Consider the following 19,126-nt stretch of genomic DNA (forward strand, 5'->3'; position numbering starts at 1 on the left):
CAATAAAAGGTGCATGTCAAATTCTGTATAGTAACTAAAGAATTGCTTGAGTTGGGTAGGTTAGATTTGTACGCGCATACAAATATTCAATATAATTGAGTAAAAGTCACATACATGCAGCTTCTGATTTCAAGACAATTATACAGCACGAATTTGTTTTCTCTTCTCAATTAATTGTATCCTCATTAAACAGTAAGGAAAAAAAAAGTTGTTGCTAACGCGGGTCTTACCGCTTCGTCTATCATAATATTGTGAATAATAAAGTATATGATTAATTAACTCTTTAGTCCTTGTGCTTTTTTTGAATTTTTGGTTCTTAAATTATTATTTTTTTAAAAATTTGATCCCTAAAATATTTGTTGTTGTGACATTAATATTCTTTGTTAAGTGATGAAGTATTTTCAATTAAATATCACATACATATTATATAATTTTTATTATATTTAGGTAAATAATTAAAATATTATATTATTAAATACAAAATGAAAAGAGAAGAACTTTTGTTGAGTCTAACGCTTCGAACAGCCATGAATGCACCTAATTTTTGTTGACATTGAGTAAAAATTTATTCTAATCTATGATAATATTTGTAACTAATTAGACAGTTCAACATTTAACATAGAATATTAATGGGAAGAACTATTTATAATAATAGAAAATTATTTAAGGACCAAATATTTAAAAAAAAGTTTAAAAATCAAAAATTGAAAACCTCCGTTTGAGGACTAAAAAATTAATTAATGCTAGAATATATTTGAACTTCTTTTTCAAAATTCAAGTTAATGATCAACGAATTACAACAATTGGTCCACTACAAAACTGACTACAATAATTATATTGATTTATCTATTTTCATTTTTTATATAATAGAAATATAATTTATTCTCCCCTTTTCCATATATTTTTAATAAGATTTTTGAAAGTTCTATCATATTGTGTCCCTTAGGTAGGATCATGAGGTGATGCTTAAGAACCAGTTAAGCTCTTGGAGATAACAAAAGAAATCAGAAATAACTTCAACGGAAAGTTTCTGCATAATACATCAAATAATACTATGACAGGACTTAAGGTTTTGTTCTAAAAGGAACTTGGTGGGTCTATGCAGGCCATGGGATGTACATACATATACATGCGTGATATTAAGTTCTTGACACACATGTTGCTTGTTATAAAATTCCATTTAAAAATTCCGTAGATGTTATTTTGACTCCTCACTCCTATCCCATGTGTTTCTTGTGCTGTGCTCCTTCGATTCAGGATAATGCTTAATTATTTAACCTCACGTAGCACTTACAAAACATATCATATTTATAACATGTATAAATTATAACATATATCCTACTTATATAATTATAATTTTTATATTATATTGTTTTTAAATGAAAACATGTTTAAATATCCTATTTACATAATCCCTAATTTTTGTAGGATTGTAGCGTATATTTTTAACCCGCACAACACATGGATAAATATCAAGTTTAAATTCAATTTAGCTATTATGCAAAAACAAAATCAATTTAATCCTTATTTGTAATTATGTCCTCACTGATTGCTACATTTATATCATCATTTATTGGAATTACAACAAAGTCCAATGTAGTAACTAATTTAGTTACAACAAACCTAATCATTTAAATTTGTAAAATTTTTTTTGACTAAAATGTATCAAAATTAAATTCTTTTATGTAAAAAAAAAACATTTTTTCCTGCATGTAAAAACAAACTTAAAAATAATTATTCTGGACATTTTAAACATGTGAATTGTGAATATCTGATCCAACGTAAACTCTGTGTACTTATGTGCATATTTTCTTAGGTCCATTGAAAAAGTATGAACAGTTAGACTTTATGTCTGACAGTAATAGTAGCTCTTAATAATTAGACAAAAATAGTTTTTGTCCAAAGCATACTTTGATTTTTCTGAATTTTGGTTCTAGTAAGTGATTTTTAAAATATTTTTGAATTTTTCGTTCGATCCCTGAATATTTTTTTTATTAAAGTCCTCAGTATGTTTACTATCAGATGGTGGAGTTTACAATTAACATGTCAATGTAATGACAGAAGAAAATATAAAATAATTTTTTTAGAGACCAAAAATAATAATAAAATTATTAGAAACCAAAAGATATTCAAGTATATTTTCGAAATTAAAAATATATTTAAGCATGATAATTAATACATCCAATTAATATAGAGCTGATATTTGTAACCAAATAATAATTACAATTCGTTTTATATAGCTCAATTGTTTGTTCACTTTGCCTATTCTATTCTATTGTTGATTTTTTTTTCTCTTTTACAAATATTCGGATTAGAGAGAGAATGGCAAATACCTTGATATAGCTCAATTGTTAAAGCTATGAACATGCAACAAGAGGATAATATGCAATGCAAAGCTTCCGCTACAAACTATGTTACCAATATTGATAGAAGGTTGTGCATCTATATCAGACAAAATTATGGAAAAAGTTTAATGAAGACCCCCAAATTCCTATGAAACACCTAAAAAAGCAAATAGTCTCCAAAATTATATTTTTATTTGACTAATATATAAGTAAAAAAAGACCTTGTATGTTGAATTTAAATATAAGTAAATCTAACTAATTTTTTCACATTTAATACTATCATTTCTAAAAACACATTTCGTTTAATTTTAATTTTATTTTCGATGACTACTTTTTATTCATGATAACAAGTTCCAATAAAAATTATTTTAAAAATAACCTTATTTTTTACTTGAGATTAGAAAATATAAATTATATCAATTAATTTTTTTAATTAGTGAGAAATTAATCATTTTTGTTTATATATAGTCAAGAGGCCGTATATGGTAAAGTGGAAAAATGTTACATGAATACTCCTATCACCCATTAAACACCTAGAGAGAAAAAGAAATATATAAGTTTAATAAGATTTATGATGTGATAAAATAAAACAGAAAAAATAAAATAAAAGATATTATAAGATGTTTGAAATAATAAGATATATATTTGTATATATGGAGCTGGTGGGTCTAGATGCGCAGGTGCATCGGTGCACCTATCAAACATAGCCACCAAGTGAAAATATTTGAGACCCTTAAAATGGAGGAAGAAGAAGAAGAGGAAAACAAAGTCCTATTTTATCAATCACAATAATCAAATGATAGATGAAAAGAATAATTACAAACAAATGACGGCCTAGACAGGCTCCACTGGTAGAATGGCAAAGAACAATGTAGTAGCACTCTAGCAGACATCTTCAACCGCAAATATATACAGTCATAGACACAAATAGAAACCTAATTTGCCTTCTCCTTTACCTTGTCATCAGGTTCGCCCAAAACAAATTCAGCATATAAATCCTTCAGAGCAATCATGACTGTAGTTATCAATGGCCCCAAAATAGCTCCCTGTGGAACAACAGAATCCTTCAGCAATGTTACGGAATACAAGGAAAGTGCATCCATACAAGTTCACTAATAAGCCGAACCACACTAGAGCTACTACACCTATACATTGGATCCCACATGCTCACACACAAAAGTTACAAAAGCAGATAACCATTTGAAACGAAGTTGTGCAGGCAAACCAGTCTAAATTCTAGAACAAATATAGGTTGGGAATTTTATGTTAATCTAAAAAATGACAATGTAAGACAATTACTAGTTCAAATTGAGTAAGAAAAGAATAAATAGTCTATGTACTCTCATAGTATAAAGGGTTTTTACATTGTCATATATGATAAATAAGTTTATTAATTTTTTTACAATAAAGTCATACCTCTATGAGAGTGCATAAAAATTAAACACTAAAGAAAAATATCAGAACATCAAAACATGGAGGGGTAACAATTTACCTCTAGAGCTGATGGAAACAAAGCCATTCCCCCAATGATGCTCAGTCCAGTAAGATATGCACTGTGTCCAGGCACATCTTCCAGAATCTCAGTTGCCCCATAATCCATGAGGAAAAGGTGAGCAACAGACAAGAAAATGGCCACTATGTATCTGCCTTCTAGTACCAGCTGTAGTGTTGCTGGAATTGTTGCAAGCCAAGATGGAAATATTGGTAGCAAAGGGCTAAGGAAGGCAATGACAGTTGACACATATAAGAAATGTATTTTGTATAGCCGAAACAAAAGCCAAGTCAGGCATCCTTGGAAGAATGCAATCTCAGCAGTGGCCAAAAGGACTCCTGAAATAGCCTTATCCAACACTTCAACACACCTGACCCTAGCCGAGTTTGACATCGGAACCATGTTCATCACTTGTTCTGTTGCCCCACCTGACTCTGATGTGATGAGATAATACAAAACCCAGAAAAACACCATTGCCTGAGACACAAAATTGAAAACCTCCGCAGCACCAGAGACTATGGAATTCAAAATGGAGATCACAAACTTTGCACCACTTCCAAGCACACTTGTACCACTAGCCAAAACACGCTGACCAACATCCATCCCTTTAACCGCATACCCTTTTGCCTTCTCAACCAAATCCTCCCTAGTAATTATAAGCTCTTGGAAAAGGGTATCAAGTTCTGCATAAATCTCGCCCCACTCCTTATTCCTAACCCTACCCTTCAAACTCAAGAGCTTTTCTGTGTATGGTGAAGGCACCATTAACGAATTCGTTGAAGAAGAGTTAGCACTAGCACTAGCAGGAGCAGTTATCACAAACTGCTTAATAACCGTCACAAATTCAGTCATATTGTACTGCATTGCCAACCCATCAATCTGATCAGAAACCGTCTCATAAAACTGACTAGTGTACTTATCCACCATCCCAGCAACATCATTCTCCTCCATCCACTTCTTCACACCGATTCTCTCAGCGTAATTGTTCTCTTCCACTCGAACCTTCAGCGAAATCACTGCCTCTTTCCCTTCGCCGCCAATCTTGTAAGAGAAGAATATAACCCCACTCAAGAACCCAACAATCATGCCAACAATCAACCCAACAGCCACAACGGTTTTCAACCTCTTCAATACCCCTCTTGTGAAAAACGCACCAGAGGGAAAGAAAAGTGAGAAACTGAAATCCATGTTCTTGGAACTGAAAACAAAGCCTAATCCTAGAAGTGACAGAGACCCAACAGCACCAAGCCTCTCATAAGCAGCAACAAACACCCCAAAGGACAAGAGCAAACGAAGCACGGTGGAAAAGCCGCTACGCTTATTTGTGTTGTCATTCTCATTCTCAGGCTTCGGCTTCCTGAGAAGGGTTCTGAGAGAAGCTTCACGAATCTCAACAAGGGTTGTAATGAAGAGCGTGAAGACGGTGAGGGGAAGGGCGAGGAGGGTGTGAAGGAGGCCTAGTTTGAGAGGGTGAGACCAAAAGCAAACGATGGTTTGGTGAATGAGTCTGAGAGGGATGGAACAGAGAACGGCCCATTGAAAGGGTTTGAGGTACTGTTGGAGGAGTTTGTAGAGAGAGAAGAGGATCAGAATGGCCATGGCGAGCCCGGCGTGGGCCATGGCTATGTAGAGGGCAAGGCGCGCCTGAGACTGAGAGTCGCAGGAGGGGTTGACTTTTTGGTCGGCATTTGACGGCGGCGGAGGAGGAGGAGGAGGATCGGAGGTGGGTTTTCGGAGGGATGCGGATCGGAACATGTCGTGCCACGGTGGGGTGGTGGTGGCAGAGTTAGGGTCAGAGTAAGGGACAAGTTCCATCGCAGAACAGAAAAGAAATAGAAGTGAAGTGCAAATAATGTTAGTGAATGAATGTGTTGTGTTATGTGTGTGCTGGCTAAGGATGTTGTGTCTGTCAGTCAGGATTGAATGGCTAATAAAAGAAAGAGACACAGTAATAGTAGCAGTATCATTTGATTCCCAAGTTTTGTGGTAAAAAAGTGAACACTGCAGCTTTTTAATAGTACGAACTATGAAATGAAGTGAAAAGATTGGAAAAAAAAGTGAGGAAGAACTGCTACTTGGCTTCGTTCGTGTCTTGTCTTGTGTTCCATTGCGGCATTGCATTCTTCACGTTCCTCACAAGCCATCCTAATCTTCCTCATAACTAAATTAGTATGAGCTTTCGTAAGCCATTAATTAATTAAGTAATCACTAATAGTTTTATCTTATATCTTTAAATTACTCTACTCACGAACAATAGCGTATAATCTTACTGTAAAGTGTATATGTTTTTCTTTTGTTAAAGTGAAAAATTAACCACCATATTACTGAAGAGTTTAATATACTAAATATGAATAAATATTAATCTAAAACATATTAATAAATATATATAATGTTATTAAGGGATTTAGAAAATAAGCATGTAATTCTTTTCTTTTAATCGAAAATGATAAGGAAATTATTGATAATTTTAAAAGAGTGTTTTAGGGAAGAATTGAATTATTACTCAATAAATTTAAATTTTATTTTTTTTAAGGATGAGATCAATAGGTACTTTTTAGTATTTATTTATTTAAATAAATGCTAAAATGCATTTAATTTTAAAAAATATTAGAAGAGACAAAATTCAATGGGTCTAATCCATAACTAATTTATAAAATTGAATCTTATCTATCTTACAAATATATCAAGGGATAAATAATTGACCCGATCGTTAGATTTCTTTTAAGGCTTTAAAAGAGTCTTATTAGGTGAAAACTTTAATTATGTCCAATTCTATTACAAAGATTGTAACAATAATGTCATCACCTACTATGATTATCTAATTTTTTTTTAAAGCATAATTGATATAACTTATGCACAATCAAAATATAATTTTTGGGGGTGGAATTTCTGCCATCAACCTATGGAATATTTTATCGTTTTTTTAATATCTTCTATAGCAAAATGTGAAAAATTACCTTTTAATTTACCGGAAAGGGGAGAAGAATTAAAATATTTAATGTACCATAATGATCAAATAAAATGTATTTTAACTAAAAGGTTGTTAAAGTATGGGGCAGCTACTTTTTTTTCTTTTTTAAATAAAATTTTATTTTTTGATCTACATTTTTTTTTAATTTGGTTGCTAAAGTTAAAAATATTACTTTATTTCCTTTAAAATGTTTGTTAGAGCAAATTGATCCTTAGGTTTTTGTCAGTAATAGTGTTAATTTTGGTTGACATTACATTTTTTACAGTTTGCCACATATTAGCAAGTTAATAAATTAGTATGATAAACTAATAAAATGGCCAATTCAGTTTAGCATAGACATTTTAAGAGATTAAAGTGATAGCTTTCTAAATTTAAGAGATCAAACTGAAATAAAATACGTAAATAAGTGAACAAAATTTTATTTTAACTTTTTCTTTATGGTATATGGGTCAACTAATCTTTGTTACAAAAGAAGAAATGAAGAAAAAAAAAGATTAATTTCATTTGTAGATTGAAGCATAAGCCGTAAAAAAACATAACTCAGTTATGAAGCACATTTCTTTAAAATGGTTGGTACTTGGTAGAGCTTGAATACAGTATTAATTTTTTCTTGCATTGTGTTTTTTCAGCAACTGCTTATCCTGAAAAGGCAACTAGACAGTAGACACCAGCAGAGACACACTTTTTTTTCTCAAATGTTGCTGTTTAGTTAACAACAGCATAGAAGACATGTTGTTCATTTCATGAGAGACTAATTGCAAATGTCAATTCTTCTGCGGAGACAGAAGTAAGCTAACACGCGGAAGCATAGAGCCATGGCTACCAGAACCCATGCTTCAGTTAAGCCTCCTTCCAAGTTTACAGTGTCAAATGATGGTGAACTCTGCAGTGTCCTGCACCCTCCTTCGCTTTCACACTCGTATGGTTGCTCTCCTGAATACTGCACTTTTAGAAGAAGTCTGAACCCATAGTACACGAACGACAAATACTTCAACCAATGCATCATCTTCGGTACGTGCTGCATGCAACACAATCAAGCATTCTGTGAAGGAAAGCTAGCTTTTGAATAAAAAACGAGTACAATTGAACTCTTACCAAATCATCATGCATGAATATGTCACTTCCAAAACAAACTAATTATTGGTTTATGTGTGTTAAGGCATGGATGTGCTGACGTGACAATGCATTAAGTTAACATATGAACCAAAATTGTACAATTAAAATAGTAGGGATGAAATTCACGAAAAAAAAAAAGATTGAGAGGCAAAATTCGTGAAATTGAGAAAGTAGGGAGACAAAGTTGCAGTTAAGCATACAAATTACAATGTTGCTACTCCTTGTGCATAGCATACATACCTGGACATAGTAGCCACCTGTGAGAAGGAATAACATTAGTATCAAAGAAGCAACCATCCCTGCTCTTTGAATGCTCATAACTGCAGCTCCAAATAGTTCTCCTGCCCCCTATTAACAACATTATATTCATTAAAGCTTCAAACAAAAATGATGACACGTCGTCTACTTATTATGAGTCTCAACATAGCTTACTTGACTTGTTATAGCTATTAAAAGCACCGCGAACAAAGTCAGGAAGAAGCAAGCAACAGTGCTCTTAAATCCGGCCATGAAGTACAAGATTAGCATGAAAAAAGTAGGGTAGAAAACATGTGCCACCATGTCACACAGAGTGCTGCTTGCATAGTACACACTCAGTCTATACATGTCTGCTTTTCTTTCTTTCACCAAGTAGACCTTTTCAAATGGAAAGACATAGACTGCTCCAAAAATACATGAAGATGTCCAGAATATACATATATAGAACATTAAACCAACCTGCACCAAAAATAGTAGTTCATTATAATGTTAATGTTGAAGAGACAGGTAGAGCAGCTCAGCCCTGAAAAATTTGAAATCAATATCATGGAAACTACCTGATCTCTAACTTGAGCCTCTGTATTGGTAGAAGATTTCCACCAAAGTAACCCCAACAAAAGTGCAATGCCAAGTGCTTGAACTAGTCTTAATTTATCAAAATAGTCCTTGCTTCTTGCTCTGAATGTTCTCTTATAAAGAATAACGAATTGGTCGCACCAACTCACTGTCCAGTCCCTTTTAACCTGAATGGCTAGCTGAAGATGTTCTGGTGTGTTTGCTGCTCCATGATTCTCTTCTTTTTCTTTTGGCTCCAGTGTGTCTTTGTACTTGAGTTGTAGATACTAACATAAAATAAAGGAACAATTATTAAGTAGGAATGAGATAGAACAAGCATATAAGACTTATATAATACATAAATCTAACGTTAATAACAGCTTTTGAAGAGTCAACAGATTCTTGATCTTTCAAAATATATTGTGGAACGCTTATGTTATTCACTTGTCCAGTTGCCAAGTCAAGCAAGAACTCTGCAGGATTCATTGGTATTTCCGGGATGAACCTCAAGGATGAAAAGTACTGCATTGAGTCCTTAGCCTTCCCATAGTAAATGGGACAGCCTTCTGATATAAGAAGAAGTTTGTCAAACATGTGAAAGATTCTGCTGGATGGCTGGTGAATTGTTGTGATTATGGTCCTTCCACCCTTTAGGCAAATCAAAAGTAAATTGTGGGGTTATAGAAATGAAGCATGTTATCAAAATGACAGTTAAATATAGTTACTGATACCTTGGCAAGCCCCTGAAGAGTTAGAAGGAGTCTGTTTGCTGAGGTGGAATCAAGGCCTGAAGTTGGTTCATCAAGTAGCAGCAGTGAAGGGTCAACAAGGATTTCATAGCCTATGTTGGTTCGCTTCCTTTCTCCTCCAGATATGCCTTTCAGATATCCTCCACCTATTTTTGTGTGGCGGCATCTATGGTTATACAAGAGATTATTTAGGGAAGCAGTTTTATTTCTTTCTTTGGTTGCAGCTTACTCGAAATCATAGTAACTAATTTTTAGTCAACTGTCGAAGATTCAAAGAATCAATTAAAATACAATATTTGTTTACGGAACCTATTTTGAGCATTCAATAATCACATGTAACACACCTTTCAAGGCCAAGATCCTTGACAGTGTTCTCCACTCTAGCATATTTTTGTTGCTTGCTCATATTGCTTGGCAGTCTTAAGAATGCAGAGAAGATTAATGTTTCCTCTACTGTAAGTTGTGGGAAAAGCACATCCTCTTGTGTCACAAATCCAATCCTATAAGTCGGAAAAAGAAGAAAATAAAACAAAACAAACAGAAGAGTGCAACATCAGCATATATTTATGTTCTGTTAAAATATCAAAGCACATGTCATGACATGGATGCTGATGTTTATGAAGCTTTCTAACCTCCTCTTGACAGCTGGATTAAATCGAACATCATTATAAGTTATCTTCCCCTTCACATTGTCAATTAATCTTCCACCTACAACTCTCAACAAGGTTGTTTTCCCACTACCAGAAGGACCCATCAAAGCAAGAATTTCACCAGGGCCAATGCTTCCTGTGATACTCTTCAAAATTTTCTTGTATCTATCTTCCTCCACGTGGTGTTGTGTGCCTACTTTTGACATCATTGTCTTCACAGGGTTATTGGGAGCCGCTTGGCTATCCCTCACCTTGAACTCTACATCTTCAAACTGCAAATTAATGAGAATTTTGAGAGCAAATGACAGTAATCATAACTACACAATTAAAACACTGTTGATGAGAATATTCTTATTGAAATCAATTTTCAATATTAAGTGGTAAATAATCAAGATCCTCAATAGCATTGCATGAAGAACTATGATTCTCATAAAAAGAAAAACTGTGCTCTAATGCAATCGAAGAAAATAACATATGGTCCATGACCATCACATGTCCATGGTTCTGACCCATTTTCATGTAATACACCTAACCGAATTTTATTGACTCTTGTAAATTGAAAAACTCGATTAGATGTCACATGAAAATTGGCCGAAACCATTTATATGTGGTGGTCCTGAACCATACTATAATTTCTCCTAATGCACGTGGAAAGAAAATTCTAATGAAATTGTAGAATTTAGCCATTTTTCTCTACCTTGAGATAAATGGGGAGGGGGGGATCTTGGTCGAAACCTGAATCCTCAACTTTTATGTCAATCTCTGTGTACATATTTGGAAGGTATGCCTGAGACATGAACTCCATGCTGTGACCAAAGCCATTGCTCCCTGCAATCTGCATGGAGCCAATAGATGGAGGTGACATTGACATGTCCTCAATCTCATCTTCTCTTTTGTTCTCCATGATCTTGGGTTCTATGAGAACTTGTTGAAGCCAAGTAGTCTAATAATGTAGTTTAGATATATACCGTGAGTCAACTGCATCAGACCAAGACCTTGCCTATATATTGAGGCAGAATTTTAGTTGGTGGGCCACGTACTTTTCATGACAAGTTCTTGGTCCATGAAAGGCATGGATGTTATTCTCACATATCCTTTCAATTCAACCATTATCATTCGTCATAAGAACATGTCAAGAACATGAATAAATTGGCTTGGTAAGTAATTGAACATTTATGGAATACACTTCTGCATGTCTTTAATCTCGGGTCTATCAAATTGATGCAATTGGTTTCATTCAAAAAAATAAAAATAGTTCATTTACAATGAATAATATGCTAAATTATGTGATTGATAACAGTCATGTCCGTGACGGCAATGCCATTTTGTAGATTCACTTCTCTTTTTCAAGTGTTTGGTGCTTTGAAGGCCATCTAATATTTGTCATGTATACTTTTTACTCACAAAACACTGATGTGTAAATCAGTAAATCTATTTGACGACTCTTTTAATGTTGTGGGATGGTCAACCAGAGTCACGGGTATAATTTGTAGACACCTTGTTTTAAGTTCAATCTATTGTTTTTTAATTATGCTCATTAATGTTTGGTTGAGTAATGTGTGATAATATTGTCTGAATTAATCATGGTCATTGTCTTGTTATTGATGCAAACAATTTAATATTATATTTCTAAACATTCTAAGTTTGATTTCGTTAACCATTACTTCAAGGCATAAGTTAATTAGAAATTAAAAATTAAAAATTTAACATGTAATTAGAAATGTTAATTAGAAATTAAAAAATTTATAAAGAATGTAACATTAAATGTTACAATTACATTTTTGGTGCCGTCATTTTGTAGAAAGTCTATCATTTATTAACTTTTTTAACGATCAATAGATAATAAAACTATTTTTAATTTTAGATAATTAATATTAACTTTAATGCACTGTTGAGAGAATTAACAGACAGAGGTGTTTATTAAAGGATTAAAGGCATTTCATATTAATATATTATCAATCAATTCTCAGAAGATTCGAAAAGAAATATAAGTGAAAAACATTTAAGATATGATAGGAATAGAAAAACTGAAAAAGAATAATATGTATCTAACTGATAGTACAATGAAAGCAAGTAGCATTAATCAAACTAATTTGTTAGCAGGCACAGTGGCACACGCTATACAAACTATATAGCAGAGCCGTTGTGTTGGGCCCGAAATCTGTGTTTTCTGTCGTGATTTGGTTTTTTCATTTCATGGGTCATCCTTCATGCAGTCATGCCACAATATACACTTTGACGTTGAAGAAATTTAAAAGGAAAAGTTTACTAGTAACCCACTTTATCTTAATTTTTTTAACACATCTCAAATAAAATTTTTATTATTACTTCTGTAAGACTGTAACCATTATCCTTAAGTTATACTTCCTCTCTCTTATCTCGTATATAAGTAAAAATAATTACTTTCATATTAATTAAGAAAGATAATTAAAATCATTTAATTTTATTAATCTCAAATAAAAAATAAAATCATTTCTATAATATTTTTTATTAGAACTTGATATCAGAAATAAGATAAAGTTCTTAAAAATAGAATTGCATTTAAATGAAAAAAAATTTAAGAATGATATCATTAAATATTGATTAAATTAATCAGATTTGTTTATACTTAAACCTAAGATATCAAACAATTATTTTACTTATGAGTCTAGAGAGAATATTTGACCATACTAAAAATATGATCATATCATCACTAATGCACCTACTAAAAACTCCAAGTGTGTTTGAGAAAAGGTTAGCAATACTAATTGATCCCTTTACATTTTGTGGAAGTAATTTATACTTGAAGGAAACTTGGGGCATGTGGACTCCCTTTGTCAATAAATAATTTCAGCAAAGACTCAACACACCATCCTTAACCTTTCATATGAACAACGGAATGAAAACTACCTACTGTCACACACAACACGAATCCATGGACTTGTTAATTGAAAGTATAAATTGGATACCTAAATTGTATAATTTGCACCCTGTCCTGTCCCCACCCTCGGAAAATGAAAAAGAAATGTATAACGTAAAGACATTAATACTCTGTTTAGTTTAGAAAAGAAAATAAATAAAAAATGAGAATGAATTTTTTGTTTTAAAGTTGGATGATATTTTAATTGTTTAATAAGAAAGAAAATGAAAAGAAAGTTTTATGTGTTAAGAAAAAAAAGTTGTATCTAAAGTGACATAAATAACCTTAAAATAGAGAGAACCATGACAAATAAATAAACATAATATCATTTTAGTCCTTTTATAATAGAAAGTTTATTTTCGCCCTTTTTTCTCTAATTTGGGCAAAACAAATTTGTGGTGGTCTCAACAAAAAATTTCTTGTTTCTTTGTCTCCTCTCTTTTCAATTCAACCAAAGAGAGTGTAACTTTTGAATGGAAATAAAAAAATTGTAATTTAAATTAAAGGTGTTTCGAAGTAGTTTGAGTCCAATTCGTATAATATTTTTTTCATGGGACAGTATGAAATTACAAGTGTTAGTAGTAGGAAAGTAATTTATACTCATGAATAGTGAATCATTTCTTGTTAGGAGTAAAATGACCTTGCCACAGAATCACAATAAGATATAACTGTCCATGTCCATGAGAGATTTTGGTTCCTATTTCAGGAATTCAACCTAACCCTGATGGCTATCTATACCATCAATCCAAATGTAGCAAATAAAACCTAAATTACACTAAACTTGTTAGTATATTCTTATATCATAAATTTGTGTGTGTGTGTGTAAAATTTACAAAAAATAAACATTTTAAAATATATAAATTATATTGTAATTCAAATCATACTAAATAGATATACTTAATAAATAAGTTATATTTTAGATTTATATGATAAACAATTTATATGCTGATACAAGATTACTTTTAACTTCTGATAATTTCTATTAAAAATTGAAATTCAATTTAGAAATAAAGATAATAAAATAAACTGAAAGAGATAAATGATTAAGAAAAGTCAATTATATGTATAAAAATAAAATGAAAGTGATTTAAGATGGTCAAAAAAGAATTTGTTTTCACAAGATATTAAGCCAACCATCTCAAAACACTCTCTTTTTATCTTTATCCATGTTTTATTAATTATTTATCTCTTTTAATTTATTTTCTATCTTTATTTTAAATTAAAATTTATAACTTTCAAAAGAAATTATAAAAAATTCAAAATAATCTTATATTACAATATAAATATTTATCATAAATACAAACTATAATTTATATACTAAACAATATTTATTTAGTGTAAATTCTAATAATAATATAATTTATATTTTCAAAATTAATCATTTTTTTATAGATTTAATTAAATAAAATAAACTTTATCCCATATAATATATGGACTAAAATACTAGTTTAATCTACAAAAGAGAAAACAGAGTTTGCATCACTTTAACGGTTAATGCTACCAACCGGTTGTTAGAACATCTTCAAATCTGCATTTGGATCAGTAAGAGTAAGATGGAACTTTTGCATCAAGTTTAGTGATGATATATACCCTATCACAAACGTTGTATCCATAAGATTAGGCAATCTTACCTAAACTAAAAGAGTGCATAGTGGTCGTTGCTACAAGTGTCTTGACTATTTCCTAATGATATAACAATAATTCATGATGTTACATTAACTTCCCGTAAATCAACAGTTACATCAATTCCTAGTACACCAGATATCATAGACAGGTGTTGCATGCTAGTAGTACCTTCTTCACCTACAGTTCTAGTAGGCTTGAATTGAGAGACACGTGTTGCCAAATTGTTGGCACTCTCATCAAATACTAAGTTCTCTTGGAACACAAAGTAAATTCCCTTCACTTTTCTCTTTTGTCTTTTTCTTTTTTTATTTTCGTGCAATTGAAAAATCCCTCCTTGAAGAATGTCAATTTTCTGTTTCCCCAGAAGCACCTAACATACATTGATTGTATTTTAAGCAACATGGCCTATTAATTCATATTTATATGACCTTTTTTTCTCTTTGCCTTTCTGTTTTGGCTTCTTTAATCTAATTGGTATAGAATAGTGTTTTAGAAAGAGTGTCTAGCATTTTGAATAAATATGTGATCCAAGTCCATGAATAGGCCAGATTGTTATGGGGTGGTTGGATTCACTGTGGGGAAGAGGACGAAAGTTTATTAAAAGGAAAGACAGTGATGCTGGCGATGCAGGTCTTTCTGAATTTCTTAGCTGATTTCATTGTGACTCAGTTTTATTTCATGCAACTGAGTGGTTTTATATCTAATTTGCATAATGTACATCCAACTTTTGTTTTTACCTATGTTCATGTATTTTTTTTTCTTTTTTCTGGGATTGGCTTGTGAACTTTTCATGTTCAACTCTTGGTGAATAGAGCTCAACTATCTTAATCTTACATTAATAATTATTTTCCCCTGCTCATTCTGTGTGAAATACTATTTATCGTTTAAGAATCATTGGATACTCCGGCCTTGGCGGTTGTAAATTATAAGTTTGTTACGTTACTTTTCTCTCTCTCTCTCTTTTTACGTTCATAACCTCTGTTGTTTATGTTATGGTTTTACTGATCCTAGAAACTTTCTGAGACCCATTTTGATTTTGAATTGAACTGACACTTCTCTGTTTATTTTTCTGCAACTTGCATTGATGTTCTCAGTAGCCAATTAAAAAAATGACACTTGAAATGAAAGTATATGAATTTGATCTAATATTCATCTTGTTTTCATTCTTCCTTCTTTGGCATCTGCCCTTATGCTTCAGTCTTCTTTTTCTGTTGAGTGTTGAACTATAATGCACTTCTTTTATTTCCACAGCTGATTAGAACTCAATTTATTTGAGTCTTCTTTAGACAAAATTATCATAAGTATTTGTAGGAGAGAAAAAATAAGAAAAAGAAAAAAAAAACAAGTTTCTCCATTAATTAATTTGTAAAAATTATAGTATTAGTTTTTTCAAAAGTTGATTTTAACTTTATACACAAGCTAATTTTGGGCCCTGGAGTAATATTGGGGACATATTCAATGTTTACAAGTTTCCCTTTTGCAATGAAATGATTATAAGATATTACTCATTAGTCATTACCATTGATTCCAATATCCTTGTTCCCAATACCAATATAAACTAGACTTGGTGTACGATCCAGCTATTGATTGAAACTATATCAGGTAAAGCACTGGAAGAACTCAGAGCTTCTCTCTACAATGAGATCCGAACATCAGAAGGAGCCAAGCGCCAACAGCAAAGATATTGTGGACCAGTGGTGGCACTGTCCTTCAATTTTATGGTTTCTGTTGGGATTATCATGGCAAACAAATTGGTCAGTACAATTTGCTTCTTTTCTATCATGTATTATATAATGTGATGACCCGAATGTCACAACTAGTCATTACAAGCCTATTGATTGTCAAGCACCCTTACATGTATATGTTGTTAACAGGTGATGGGTAAAGTTGGCTTCAACTTTCCAATTTTCCTCACATTTGTACACTACATCACTGCATGGCTTCTCCTTGCCATTTTCAAGACACTCTCAGTGCTTCCTGTGTCCCCTCCATCTAAAACAACTCCATTCTCTTCTTTATTTGCACTTGGTGTTGTTATGGCCTTTGCCTCTGGCCTTGCAAACACCAGCCTCAAGTATAACAGGTTCATTCACTTGCTTTAGCATCTTTATGATAAAAAGATTTGGAACTTTACTTTTTGCTGACAATCCAGCTATTGCAGTGTTGGTTTCTACCAAATGGCTAAGATTGCTGTTACCCCAACGATTGTTCTTGCGGAGTTCATTCTTTTTGGAAACACCATTGATTTTAAAAAGGTGAGAAATTACTCTTCTTCCCTTCTTTTTCTTTTCTACTCTTTTATAAGCCATTTCACATATCTTAAAAAGGACTATTCCAACCCCCTTTCTTTGTTTTTAATGCACTAATCATGTATGTCATTGCAATGATGCAGGTTTTGGCTTTGGCTGTCGTGTCAGCAGGTGTAGCTGTTGCAACTGTAACAGATTTAGAGTTCAACTTATTTGGTGCTCTAATTGCAATTGCATGGATAATCCCAAGTGCCATAAATAAGATTTTATGGTCTACTTTACAACAGCAAGGCAACTGGACAGCTCTGGCGTAAGTAATATTAATTAGAGTGCATTTGGAAGAGTTTATTTGAAACTTACTTGGACTTATCTTACAACATAAATATTTGTATTAGCATTTGACTTAGTTTATGAAAATAACTTACAACTTATATAAAAACTGTTTAGCCTTGGTTTCTCTTCGATTTTATACATAACCACGATACAACATTTATTCAATAAGTGCTTAATTAAACTATTTACTTAAAACTTTTGTGATTGTAGATTGATGTGGAAGACAACCCCGATCACAGTTTTCTTCCTCGGGGCATTGATGCCGTGGATAGATCCACCAGGAGTCCTATCCTTCAAGTGGGATGTGAACAACTCAACTGCAGTTTTTGTATCTGCTCTCCTTGGTTTTCTCTTGCAGTGGTCAGGGGCATTGGCATTGGGGTACAGAGACTACATTCCTCTTCCAACACCATTTTTTGACACATAATGTTGTTTTCTTTTAATGTTGCTAGCTAACATGACACTATGAATCTATGATTGCAGGGCCACTTCTGCTACAACCCATGTTGTTTTAGGACAGTTTAAAACATGTGTGATTCTGTTGGGAGGGTATCTATTATTTGAGTCAGATCCTGGGGTTGTGAGTATTGGTGGTGCTGTTGTTGCTCTCTCTGGGATGTCAGTTTACACGTCATTGAATTTGCAAGAGCCTCAGGAGCCTTCATCGAAGCCGAAATCAACAAGTGAAGACACCAAATCCACAGATTCAAATGTAAATACTACTACCACTACCACTACCTCTACCACCATTGTCTGTGTCATATAGTAGATGATGAATCATGAATACAAGAACATCCCATTTTTCAGACACTCATCTTAAGTCCTTGGTTTTAGCAATTAGCGAAACTTTATGTATAGACAGTAATGGAAATTCGTTGAGATTTTTTAAGGGTAGCTTGCTTTTCACAAAGTTCCATCAGTCTCTTTAATTTCTTAAATGAAAAAAGCATTATCAACTAAATGATGTTCAAGGGCTTTAGCTTTAGCACACATCTTATGTAAGTTCATCGACCACCACTGACACACAACTCTGAGATGTCTGGTTAAGTTAGAAAAAAGAAACGAGCACGGTCTAGCAAATGAAAGCCACAAAAAACAGAGGAGTTTCCACGATAAATTTAGCCGCTATTGTATTCGTTATTTAGGGAATGTAACAAATCGTTAATTTCGAAGCTTTAACTCATTTTCACAAAGTGAACAAGCAGTAGAATCATTACACCATCTAATGTTTTTGATGGTAGAGCAACTTTGTTTGAAAATGTTACATTCCGATAACCTCGAATCTTATACTAACACTTTATGAGGAAGGTAAATATAATGGTTAAAAAATAAGAAATGTTTGGATAAATACACAATACCTCAGGTGTATAACTCTAATTTTCTTTTGATATTAATATTAACATCATAAAACTATTATGTGGAGATTTTTTAATACTTTTTAAAATTTTGTATAGTAATTTTAAAATATTAATATTTTGTTTAATAATGACACACATATATCAAATGATAAATTACTATAGAGTTTTGTAATAAAAAAAAATTGAATGACTAAATTATTAAAATAAAGTATATACATAATATAAGTAATAATGTTAGTATTATTATAATTCAAACTAATACTAACAGTTCAAATCAATATTATTTTTTCCTTGATTAATTATTCAATTAAAATATTTTTATTTTATTTTTTAAATTCATTTAAAGAATACTTTAAAAAATTATGTATAATATTAAGCATAAAAATATTTCAAATAACATTAAAAATTGCCATTAATAGAAAATTGTTATCTAAATAACACAAGTCAGGTTGGTAATTGTATTCAAGCTCTTTTTTCTTTTGACACACAAAGCCATTACATTTATGAAATAACAGTGTCGTAAAT

At 32.2% G+C, this 19,126-nt stretch overlaps 3 protein-coding genes across 3 annotated transcripts; 1 reads left to right on the forward strand and 2 right to left on the reverse strand.

Moving 5' to 3' along the window:
• Nucleotides 1-2,966: 2,966 nt before the first annotated feature.
• Nucleotides 2,967-5,967, reverse strand: LOC114385141. Its single transcript, XM_028345132.1, has 2 exons — nt 3,838-5,967; nt 2,967-3,391 (listed from the first exon to the last, which is right to left on the reverse strand). Exons 1-2 carry the CDS (start codon nt 5,956-5,958, stop codon nt 3,281-3,283), a joined length of 2,232 nt encoding a protein of 743 aa, XP_028200933.1. The 5' UTR covers nt 5,959-5,967; the 3' UTR covers nt 2,967-3,280.
• Nucleotides 5,968-7,286: 1,319 nt separating this feature from the next.
• LOC114383111 (ABC transporter G family member 26-like) lies at nt 7,287-11,090 on the reverse strand. The gene is made up of 9 exons (XM_028342703.1): nt 10,834-11,090; nt 10,119-10,408; nt 9,831-9,986; nt 9,469-9,652; nt 9,107-9,385; nt 8,740-9,024; nt 8,357-8,641; nt 8,165-8,272; nt 7,287-7,826 (listed from the first exon to the last, which is right to left on the reverse strand). Exons 1-9 carry the CDS (start codon nt 11,038-11,040, stop codon nt 7,560-7,562), a joined length of 2,061 nt encoding a protein of 686 aa, XP_028198504.1. The 5' UTR covers nt 11,041-11,090; the 3' UTR covers nt 7,287-7,559.
• Nucleotides 11,091-15,006: 3,916 nt separating this feature from the next.
• On the forward strand, nt 15,007-18,157 carry LOC114383632 (nucleotide-sugar uncharacterized transporter 2-like). Its single transcript, XM_028343339.1, has 7 exons — nt 15,007-15,291; nt 16,264-16,415; nt 16,536-16,744; nt 16,823-16,916; nt 17,054-17,220; nt 17,454-17,624; nt 17,727-18,157. The coding sequence occupies exons 1-7, from the start codon at nt 15,216-15,218 to the stop codon at nt 18,007-18,009; spliced, it is 1,152 nt and encodes a 383-aa protein (XP_028199140.1). The 5' UTR covers nt 15,007-15,215; the 3' UTR covers nt 18,010-18,157.
• The last annotated feature ends 969 nt before the right edge of the window (nt 18,158-19,126 follow it).

This window comes from Glycine soja, chromosome 14 (assembly GCF_004193775.1).
Source record: "Glycine soja cultivar W05 chromosome 14, ASM419377v2, whole genome shotgun sequence".
NCBI classification, from domain to species: domain Eukaryota; kingdom Viridiplantae; phylum Streptophyta; class Magnoliopsida; order Fabales; family Fabaceae; genus Glycine; species Glycine soja.